The sequence below is a fragment of the Schistocerca piceifrons genome, chromosome X (assembly GCF_021461385.2).
Source record: "Schistocerca piceifrons isolate TAMUIC-IGC-003096 chromosome X, iqSchPice1.1, whole genome shotgun sequence".
Classification (NCBI taxonomy): domain Eukaryota; kingdom Metazoa; phylum Arthropoda; class Insecta; order Orthoptera; family Acrididae; genus Schistocerca; species Schistocerca piceifrons.
The window spans coordinates 725,211,311-725,223,478 of NC_060149.1; the positions used below are offsets into that span (position 1 = coordinate 725,211,311).

Consider the following 12,168-nt stretch of genomic DNA (forward strand, 5'->3'; position numbering starts at 1 on the left):
AAAACTTATTTCTTAACAAATACAGACTTATGCCACCAAACTGTTAATTTAAACAACACCTCTCTCTCTCTCTCTCTCTCTCTCTCTCTCTCTCTCTCTCCCCCCCTCTCTCTCTCCCCCCCCCTCCCCCTCCCTCTCTCCTTCCCCACCCTCTTCTTCTCTGCAGTTACTTAGTTTCAAAGATTTGATTCCAGAATATTTTGCTTTTAAATGGCAGAAGTAAATGAGACACAGAACAGGAAGTAAACAAGTGTATTTAATGCCTACAAATGATAGTCTTTTAAAAGTAGTGTAATTGGTGTATTTTTTCCTGACAATCACAATTTTATTACCAAATCCATTTTTAAATCACACTCATCTGCAACAGAATGGACTTTTCAAAACAGAAATAAAGAAAACGGTACAATACTTTCACATAGTTGAGAACTTCTGGTCCCATATCACATTATTACAGAGTTGAAAACAACATTGAATTGTAAATTACAATCACTGAAAAACAGTGAAGTCATGATCACTAAAACAAACAAGTCTCCACACAGTTACAGGTATGAAGACAATAAGCAACAGTAAAATCCTCATCACTAAAAGAGTGAAGTCACGAACAATCAAAAAATAAAATAAAAAAGAAGTGCCCATATTATCACATCATTTAAATATGTGAAAACAACTTCTTATTGTAAATGTTTAATCACTGACACAGTGAAGTCATGAACACTACAATAATATAGTTTCTCAGAATAAAGCTTAGCAAGGTCTTGTTCCCATGAAGTCACTTATTCTGTTGAATATTTCATGGGTAAGTGCCTATTCACCTGCTGTGCAAAAAACTGACTTTTTCTACATGCCAATAGGCATTTGATTCTCATATACAGATCAGACAACCTATTAACTTCACTGTGTAGTGACAATCCACTCTCACAGTTATAAAACTGTTTTTGCAACATGTTTCTCTACTTCAACAGAAGGTATGGCAAGCATCCACAAAATTCCCATGCAGAATATGTGTAAATCACAATGACAGCAACATTGCACTAAGTTTTACACATATTTTGGATCTATTAAAGATAGCAAGTGTAGTTACATATTAATCACCACAACAAAGAAATATTCTGAACAATAAAGAAAGAATACAATGCAACTTATTTATTAACCCTTCAAGTTGGGATCTGGACTGGCAGTATTCTGAGTGTGTACTCGCCATTTGCAGTCTAACTGTTACAACAGTTGATGATTACAATGATACTGACAGTTTGGAAGAAACAATAAAAAACGTGAAGTAGAAACTGAGGATCATGAGGACGTCACACGAGTTGCACCACTGCAAAATGTCAGCATGAAGAAGACTGGATGTGGGAAGAAGTTAACTATTCTTCTGTTGCCTTTAAAAACACTGTTTGTTGGTAAATGTGAACGTGTGATATAGGTGAATTTTGCAGCAGAAGCATTAAAAAAAAAAAAAAAGACATATTTATGTGAAATAATCACGTGTGAAACTAACCATTATGCTGCAGATTTAGTTGCTACAGTAACCCCAAGAGGCATAAGAGTACAAAAGCCTCAGTGCATTAAATAACACAATATTTTTATCGGTGGTGTAGATCTGAAAGATTGGAAATACAACCTTCTGTCAAGGAAGGAAGAAGATGTAAAGTAGTACATAAAAATGTTTAGAAGGTTAATCAATACTATAGTGCATGATGTCTTTATTTTTTATAAAGCCGGTGGAAAGACAAAGGAAGAAGTACATGTAAATTTCAGGCTACTACTCACACCAGAACTGCTGGAAATTCACAGGAATAATGTAGCTTAACCTCTGTGAGATTGCCCTTCAGAAGGTGTTACGCCTGACCCACCCACAACAAGGCATTTCAAACCGTATAAGAGCAAGCTTAAAATGAGATGAACAGTATGCTGCAAGAAACAGCATTCTGCTGCAGAGACTGCAGTGTAGGACTTTGTTTCAAAGATATTTTTCAAGCTATTGTATAAAGAAAACCAATTTTAAATAATAATGCATGTTTTAATCATACCAAACATATATTGTTAATTTCTGAAACCTTTATTTCTTTCCTACTAATAATTTCCTAACTACAGCAAGTTCATTAGCAGCCAGACATATAAACTACCACCAGTGCACTAGGCATGCGCACAGACTCTACCAACTTGAAGGGCTAATATAATTGAATACATCAAATACATCACAATATCAAACAGTAAGTTTCTAGTAATGTCTATCACACACAAATTTTAAGCAACACAAAAAACTAGTGATAAGGAGAGGGGAGGGAAAAAAATCAAAATTTTTCTAAACCTGATTTGAAAGTAAAATAGTAAATCTACACTCGCATAATGTTCTAAAACGAACACATTCACATTTGTTCCAAGGTTTTCATTACTTGGCATTGTTACAATATTTAGAATTAAAACCTATAAAATGTATTTAAAAAAACGTACATAGTACAAGTCTTCATATTATCAGCAATAAGGCATTTTTAAACATTAAAAATGTCAATTATAAAAATACAAATAAAATAAATTAAAACCAATTTTAAATTCATTGTCATTTAAAACAATAAGCACTCACATAGGAATACTGGATTTGGGGGAGGGGGGGGGGGGGGCATGGATGGGGAGGGAATTGCAACCAAACTGAGAAGTTCATTTTCCTTCTTCTGGTCACACACATTTAAATTCTATATGTCACTAACACACCACCATTCAACTCAGGAAAACTGACACCACAACACAGAGGCACAGATACTGTAGCTCCTGATCTATGCTTATCAGGCATCAGCTGAATGTATACTTCACAGAAGCTGTAAAAGACTTACTTTTGAATACAAGATGGAACTGTATAATACATGCTCCAGTTCTACAATCCTTCATACTTCTACACTTATGCATGCTAAGTCAGTCTTCTCTTATGTAAATTTGGTAAAATCTTCGTCTGTTATGTAGTGATACCTACATTTCTCAATCCTTTGAGAAATAATCCGTAAGTATGCACAGCACATGTGTGCACATGCACGCATGTGTGCACACACACACACACACACACACACACACACACACACACACACACACACACACACACACACACAGAGCTCATCTCAGAGGTAGTTGAGGTGACAACACTTTTCTTCGGATTTACAACATGAGAGCAAGCCACTTTACATAAAATATTAGCAGCCCTTAAAAAGTGGTACTTCCACTTAAAGTCTACACACAAGTTGCAAGTAAAAACCTCAGTTTTGTTTGTTATATCCACGGACTCACTGTCTGTAACTCTGTGCTGTCAACACTGTGCTGCCAGGAGTTACATAGTCTCCTATCATTAAACTGTTGTTCACTGGGTAATGAGAAGTATTCTGGAGGACTAGTTGATGAGTCTGAAAATAATAATAATAATAATAATAATAATAATAATAATAATAATATAAATATTACAAAGAGAAACACAATAATTTAATTTGTTATTGTCATGTAGCAGTACCAAACATTGAAAAAACAGATTCATCCAGGTTTCTTCCATTTCATGTCCCACTTGTACAAAGTTGAAAGACATATATTCTTAATTTTAATAATACTACACACTAACACAGTGATGTTTTTATACTATTTGTGAAAAAATTCTACAAAAAGATCCTTGGTACCTGAATGCAGCAGTCCAGTAACTGTAAGGAGAACAGACAGCGATTATCGGTCACCGTATGTTCAGTCAGAGTTTCTTAGCGAATGTTGGCAAAATAAACTAGGAGGAAGTATTGGTAGAGCCTACTTTGGACACAAAACTGAATGGAAATTGTAACAAATAATCACAATGAAATTGTCCCTCAAACTGTTTGGCTGACACAGAAAATCGAGCAGAGTACGACAATGAAAACCCACTCAGTCACCAATGCTGATCACCCCACTCTGAAACTTAGAACAACAGACTGGACAGAATGCTTTTGCAGTCCAACAATGTGTACGGATGCAATCCTCCTCGTGAGTTTCAAAAATAACCTCTGTGTCAGCAAGGGTGAAACTACCAAGTTTACATGTAGGTATGTCAAGCACTAGTCCTCCTTTGCCATAAGAACTTGCAAATCACAGCAGCAAATCTCATAATTTTTGTCCAGTCTTCTATACAAGGACACTATATCATTGGAGATGCCATTAATTATTTTTGTATTAAATTCAGTAAGAGTCATCAGATCCTACACAATCTAGGGTAATTATGTACCAATTTATTATTGTAGTTGCCATCTAGCAACAACAAAAATGTACACTTATGTGAAACATAGAAACTGCTCACAATGTTCCTGGAATAAAATAATCTGTTTCCACTTATGCAAATGGTTTTGATTATAATGAGAGAGAATATTCTGTGTTCTCAGATAAGCTACACCGATGGACAGATACAACTGTCTCTCTGTAAAGTCCTCTATCACGAGTCACATCAAGGGATGTCGAACTTTTAGATCAAACAACCTGAAACCCACTTTTGCATGCAACAGTATCATTAATTGTCTTATTGTGTTTTGAGATGAGAACAACAAACTCAATCACAGCAATTTGGACCAATCTGAAATCTATCTGAGATTAGTGAGACACTACCTTATACAAAGTGACTATGCTAAGCTGCTGACCCACCTATTTCTGGAACCATTTAAGGTATATTAATTCTGTTTTCACCCAAAAGAATTTTACGAAGGTCCTCACCTAAATTACACACAGTCCCTTTCCATTGCTACGTTAAGTACAGAGATAGTGGCATCAACTTTGCTTTTTCAAATAAAATTATAGTAATTTCCCTCACTAGTGTAATAGTTCTAAAACAGACCAATTCAATGGCATTTTACACTTCATAATCCAATTACTAGTTTCAGGGTAATTATAATAGTTAGAAATAATTTACCATTTTTGAACATGAAACCACTGGTTATCTTACAAAGAAGTTCTTAATAAGCACATAGGGAAACATGTCACATTGCACAAGGAGGAAACTGTTTTGTACCATTGCAACACCAGTATAAAAGGAGCACCAAGGAATTGTAGCTTTCATTCTGTCTGTGTTATTCATGTGTTTGAGTGCTGTTTGGTTTAAAAAAATATGCTTCATTCACAAATCAAGAAAAACTGGATATGATACTACTATGCACAGAATGCAGAAGGAACATGAAGACAACAGTTGAACTGTATGCACAAAGGTATCCTGACACAAGGTGTACAACAAGAATGACAGTTTGTATTGAAAGTGCACTGGAATACCTTGCAAAGGGTATGTAACAAGCCTGTAATGAGCATATCAAGCAAAATAGATGTTCAGGCAGTTTTTGCTCATAAGAAGCAAGGCGGGGGAAGAAGCAAGGCGGGAGAAGACACATGGAGTTCTGTCACTTGGTTCTGAAGCAAGATCAGGACAACGTGTTTCTTCTTGGAATTATTTGTGCCAGTCAAATTACATTTACAATCATGCAGAGTTGAATGCATTATTGCATCACCAAGAACCCACACTAGCTGAGGCAGGTTGAAAATTGGAGGCAGTTGAGAGTGAAAGTATGGTGACGGGTTATTGAAGACTATGTGACTGGTCTGTACTTCATTGAAGAAACCTAACAGGTAAAATATGACACACACCATTTCTTAGCAAAGTGCTGCCAGCTCTCCCAGAGGAAGTACCACTCGAAATATGTAGATGTATGTGGTACCAACACAATAGCTGCCCAGCTCACTACTTGCTCATTTTTCAGAATGCTCTAGCCCAGCTGTTTCCTGCTCGCTGGATAGGATGTAAAGATATTGTCAGTTGGCCTGTTTGTTTGCTTGTTTATTTGATTTGATGCCACAGAACTTTTCTCCACTGAACTTTTTCTCTGGGCAAAACTGAAAGATAACGTCTACGCATAAGTCCTGGCGATTCAAGAGGATTTAAAACTTCATACTGTGCAGCACATGCTATGATGTTTATGGAATCTCTTTGGTCCATTCAGACACCCTTGCAGTAACAACTGCTAACAAGTATTGCAATAGATGATGGGCATTTGAAACATCTGACATAAATGAAATTTTAAGGAAGTGTTCATGACCACATTCTTTCACAATTTCATTTTTGTTGCTGTTACTGATGTAACTTTGTAATGGGAGTGTTAATCTCAACATTAAACTTATGATGCAATGTTATAGTATGTTTTACGAAATCATTCAATTATGATGTTCACGTTTCTTTCAAAGCTCTGCAGAAACAAGAGCAGAACTGTTACTACAGTCAAATGGTGAATCATCCTAAGATGCCATGTATTTAGCTTCCAGTTGGTGTGTCAGTCCAACCACATGTATGCATGTCGGATTAGTATCTGTTTTAAGTTAATTAAATTTTACAATTCATCTGGGTGAAAACAGAATTACAATGTCTTAAATAGTTCAGGAAATATCAAAGATGAAAAGCTTGCTTCAATTCCCATGTGCAAGTAAGTAAAATGATAGAAAATGCTCTCCTTTGTAGGCTGCCACTACAGCTAGCTGCTATCATTAAATTTCTGATGAGGGAAAAGACGACAAAAGGTGCAAGCAATTTGTTAACGCTGAGAAAGTCGATGCACAAATTTCAGCAGGTAAAGACGATGGTGAGGGGAATGGGATTCAAATACTACCCCAAAAAGGCAAAGAAAGAGCACGCAATAAAATATCCGATGGATAAATGTCTTGTTAGAAAGCAATGTTGTGATATGGTGAACAATACCACAAAACATCAACTATGAGAAAGTTAACAGCTTTTGTCACACAGGCTAGCAAGGAAACTAAAAAAAAAGTCCTGCCTATGGGATTCTGTTTTATAAGACATCATAATAAATAAGTCTAAAAACAACACACAGTTTTTATGTTATACAGGGCATTAGCACACAGATGTGTAGTGCGTAGAAGCACTCCAGTTTTATTAGAAAGTATGCTGTTACTACCTCCTCTCCCTGGCCAGGCCTTCAAATTTCCTGGGACAGGTAATAACATGTTCCTGTTCCCACTGATAACTGTTAGTTTATTTTGAACTTTTGTTACAAAACAAAAACAGTAAACTCCTGAAAGGATATTGAAGAATTCATTCCCCAATTTTAATAACAATTACATCTTCATTTCATTTGCGAAGTATGTAAATTGTTAAATAAAACCAACCTGTTCAGACAACTTGCAAAAAATCTCTGTTTGCGACTTAAGTGCAAACTTTAATCACAGTCTCTGCATGAGAAAGAAGTAAGAGCTATGAATATCTGCAATATGAAGTCGCTTAAAGTAATACTGTCTCCTACCGCGGGAGAAGGGCAATTAATCAAACTGACAATGCCACACAACATTTAACATTATCTTTGACTTGAGTACAAAGTCAACAACAATCACTAGTTGCCTGTAAGACCAGTAGCAGGAACCTAATTTATTGCAGACACATACTTTCAGCAACAATCGTTACTACTGTGATACATAAAACTAAAATTGTATGGTCACAGAATAAATACGCTACTACGCTCCTAACCTATCACTGCCTTTCTGAAACACACACACACACACACACACACACACACACACACACACACACACACACACACACACACACTTCTAAATACAGAATTACTAACCGGTGATGTAAATAACGTTGGTGATATTCCACCACCTATCAACTGGGCAGCCTGGGTAGATGTAGCAGTTCCTGCACATACTCGTTGACGTCCAGTACTTGAAATGGATCCTGGGTGAATATTCGGTTGACCATCTGCATGAATTGAAATGCAATGAAACACTTCGAATTTAATTTGTACTGTACAGCTATCTTTAGCATATTTCATGCAAAATTAAAAGGAAAAACACTGGTTATATAAAGCTATGTTACAGCACATAAAACAGCAGCTGGTTCCAAATTAAATAACCTGGAAGGAAACACTAGATCATGCAGATTAGTTGTATCATTGCTACAATAATGAATGACAGGAAGAATTTTCTGCATTCTGGATAACATAACAGTCAGACACTACCATACAGGCCAAGTATTGTTTGTCCATGATAATTTGACGATTTTGCTGGTGCTGTCAGAAGCAGAGAAAATCAGCACTAGTTGAAAGACATTCACTTGTTTTAGAGTGCTGCCCACATTGAGATGCCCATAGATGTCAAGCATTATTGTATGCATTGAAAGGCTTGCATCCACTAACTAATGATTAGCTTCTGCAAGCAATTTCCGAGGTGAATTTTATCCATAGTGGATACTGTTGAACTCTGTGACTGTTCCTCTATAAGGTGTAGAAAAATTTCCACTACCAGTCACAATAAAAGATTATTTGTCACATGACCGGTTTAGGGCTTGTGCCCATCCTCAGGTGTTTATACATTCATGTACATGTTTATATTGCTGGAGATCACTGTATAAATACAAAGAAAATTATTTGCTGGTGACTAAACTGATACAAGTGGAACAATTGTAAGTGGCAAGCCAGCATTTGTCAAAAACATATCTGTAATGCCACTTACAATTGTTCCACTTGTATCTGTTTACTCACCAGCAAATAATTTTCTTTGTATTTATACAGTGATCTCCAGCAATATAAACATGGACATGAATGTATAAACACCTGAGGATAGGCACAAGCCCGAAACCAGTCATGTGATGAATGTTGTTGTTGTGGTCTTCAGCCCTGAGACTGGTTTGATGCAGCTCTCCATGCTACTATATCCTGTGCAAGCTTCTGCATCTCCCAGTACCTACTGCAGCCTACATCCTTCTGAATCTGCTTAGTGTATTCATCTCTTGATCTCCCTCTACAATTTTTACCCATCATGCTGCCCTCCAGTACTAAATTGGTGATCCCTTGATGCCTCAGAACATGTCCTACCAACCGATCCCTCCTTCTAGTCAAGTTGCGCCACAAGCTCCTCATCTCCCCAATTCTATTCAAAACCTCCTCATTAGTTATGTGATCTACCCATCGAATCTTCAGCATTCTTCTGTAGCACCACATTTCGAAAGCTTCTATTCTCTTCTTGTCTAAACTATTTATCGTCCATGTTTCACTTCCATACATGGCTACACTCCATACAAATACTTTCAGAAATGACTTCCTGACACTTAAATCAATACTCGATGTTAACAAATTTCTCTTCTTCAGAAACGCTTTCCTTGCCATTGCCAGTCTACATTTTATATCCTCTCTACTTCGACCATCATCACTTATTTTGCTCCCCAAATAGCAAAACTCCTTTACTACTTTAAGTGTCTCATTTCCTAATCTAATTCCCTCAGGATCACCCGACTTAATTCGATTGATGAATAAATAATCTTTTATTGTGACTGGTAGCGGAAATTTTTCAAAATTTCTGAGGCGTTTACATTGACAAGAACTTATTCAAGTTTGCTTCTTCAAGTCACTGGAACAAGCTAATTTCATGAACTTTCAGCTAGTGCTTCTTACAGAAGTGCAGTGGTGCTTAAAAACCAGAGCAGTCGCTACTGTCATTGCTTTTATTATTCATTAATAACAGTTGAGACGTAACACAAAAATGAAGGGAGGGGGGATAAGAGGAAATGTTAGGTTCAAAAATGGATTCACAGGAGAACACATCAATGTCAACAAGAAATAATATTGAATGAATTAAAATCAGAGGGCTGGACTTGGATTAAAAACTCTCTGAGGATGTCATATGCAAATTTCTAATGTCTCTTGTCTACTTTACAATCAAGTATTTGATAACTGAATACAAAAAGTCAGGAGCTATCTCACCAAGAAATTGTTTTTGACAGCCCTTACAAGATTGGTTATTAAACTGACTGCTGGACAAATGACAATGCAGTAACAATCTTTTTATTAATTGTTTATCGAACTGACAAGGAACTTCACTTTTTACATAGAACAATGTTTACAAAACAACATCCAGGTTTCTTGGTACATTTGGAAACTTATCAAGAACCTCATCATCACTAACTATAATGTCTCTGTGGACAGGAAGTAAAGCAAGCTCGTTAAGGCTACTTTCAGATGTACTGCTCCTTAGGTAAGTCTTCAATCTTCTCAGACTGGATAAAGTTCACTCTACAGTTGCGACAGAAATGGGAAGACCTGCGAGTGATTTCAGAAGGATATAAATGTTGGGGAAGACTGTCTTGTCACATCTTTCAAGATAACTCATAGCTGTTTTTCGAAGATTAGAAGGATTTTCCTGACTCTACTATTCTCTCCACAACATAAACTCACTTTGTGCAATATCTGTATGTGACAAATCTTCTTCGTAGAAATTAAAAGCAGCATCCAATGAACAGAAATCTGTTGTGATACACAACTATGGAAGAATGTTTTGTACGGGTGCAACTCTTCCTTGAGAGATTCAAAGCATTCTTTATGTGAGTTACAAAAATCGTGCAGGTATGGCACATAAACAGCTCGTCGGTAGTATTCTTCTTCTGTGGTGTAAGGGACATTGTTATATGCTGACTGAAGGCAACAAATTCTTGGAATCTCTTCCTTAATGTCAAGTTTGGCCAGTGAATGTCTTCACTTCATTATACAAGGCTTTAAATGAGTCATCTGCATTTGCCCTTTCCTTTGACAGAAGGTGTAAGATACTCATAACATTAGTCAAGGCCTGGGGAAGATCAATATTTTTGTTTTGAAGCTGCTCAGATAAGTTAGGGGTGATTGACAACACCTGGATCAAAACAAAAAACTTAACAAGAAATGTAAATTGACTAATAGCTCTACTTAGAGTGAAATGAAATGAAATGAAATGAAATGAAATGTCGTGTGACGAGGGCCTCCCGTCGGGTAGACCGTTCGCCTGGTGCAAGTCTTTCGATTTGACGCCACTTCGGCGACTTGCGCGTCGATGGGGATGAAATGATGATGATTAGGACAACACAACGTGAGAGCCTTAGATGCCGTGTCACTTAATTCTATTATTTAGCAAAGGGAGAGAAAGATAGGCTCCAAATATAAATCTGGGGATTCTTTCATTTGTCAGCCAAAAGAACAGAAATATTGAAATCAATGATTTATGAATGTTGTCCAGAACAAAAGAAAGGGAAACTTATTTTACTGTGCGAATCCCAATGGGTAGGAAGGCACAGCTCAGTACTTTTCTTTATTTTATGACACCCATACAGTTTCTTATAGAAGGTATTTTGCTTGCATCCGACACATACAAATTTAGAGTGTCTCAAGAACAATGTGTATATAGGGCCAACGATAGCTTTTCTGTGATGGAAGCTTGTACACCTCTGACTTGCCCACTCATTGTGGCAGCAACATCATACCTTTGGCCTCATTTTGTTTACGTCAAGACCTAATGCTGACAAGGTCTTCAATATTGTGTCAGCCAAACCTGCTCCAGAGACATCATAAATGGGGATGAATGCCAGGAGATCTACTCAGATTTTGAAAGCTTGCTCCTCTACATAATGTACACAGAGAAAATTGTTCAATTTGACAGATGTCAGTGGTGTCATCTGCTAAAACAGAATAAAAAGAAAAGACAGACTTTCTGGCATTTCTACAACTTTTAATTGTATTAAGTGACCAACTGTGTTAATAAGTTCATTTTGAATGAAAGAACTTGTATACATTGTCTTCCCATCACTGGTCATTAATTGGTCTTTAAGAATATGATCTCCACTGCTGGCTCTGTATCTTAACAGTGATCGCAAATTTACATCATTTTTGTCCACTTCTTCAAGGTTTCCTCATCCAGAGTCACAATGACCCCTTAGAGCTATCTGCTGTTAATTATTTCGGGGGGGGGGGGGGGGGGGGGGGCAGCTCCCTGCCCCTGCCCCTGCCCCTGCCCCTGCCCCTGCCATTTGCCAATGGTATGCGCAGTTGAAAGCTTCAGGATGGCTCTGCAAGGGGAAATCAATGAGTCAACCAGTAACAAGTGCACAAACAGTTGACTGTGTGCATGTGTGTTTCACACGCAGCCAACAGAAGTCGATAAACAGAGCAAGCAGAGATCAGAACATACGACAAGCAAATGTTTTGAAGATCTTAAGGTAACGCCAAAGTCAGAGATTTTAATTTTTGACAGAGTTGCAACAGCTTATGGCAGAGGACAAGTTTTGTGAGAAACTCATCTTCATTGATCAAGTAACATTTTTTATGAATTGCATTGGGAACAGGCATGACATGCAACTCTGGGGACAGTGAACTCCCACACTAA

General features: G+C 37.2%; 1 protein-coding gene across 1 annotated transcript in view; it reads right to left on the reverse strand.

The window, feature by feature from the left end:
• Positions 1–1,126: 1,126 nt before the first annotated feature.
• Positions 1,127–12,168, reverse strand: part of LOC124721483 (probable histone-arginine methyltransferase CARMER) — a 133,113-nt gene continuing 122,071 nt past the window's right edge. The window contains 2 exon segments of the mRNA XM_047246489.1: positions 1,127–3,389; positions 7,611–7,744. Coding sequence (XP_047102445.1) covers positions 3,273–3,389; positions 7,611–7,744 — 251 coding nt within the window. The 3' untranslated portion in view covers positions 1,127–3,272.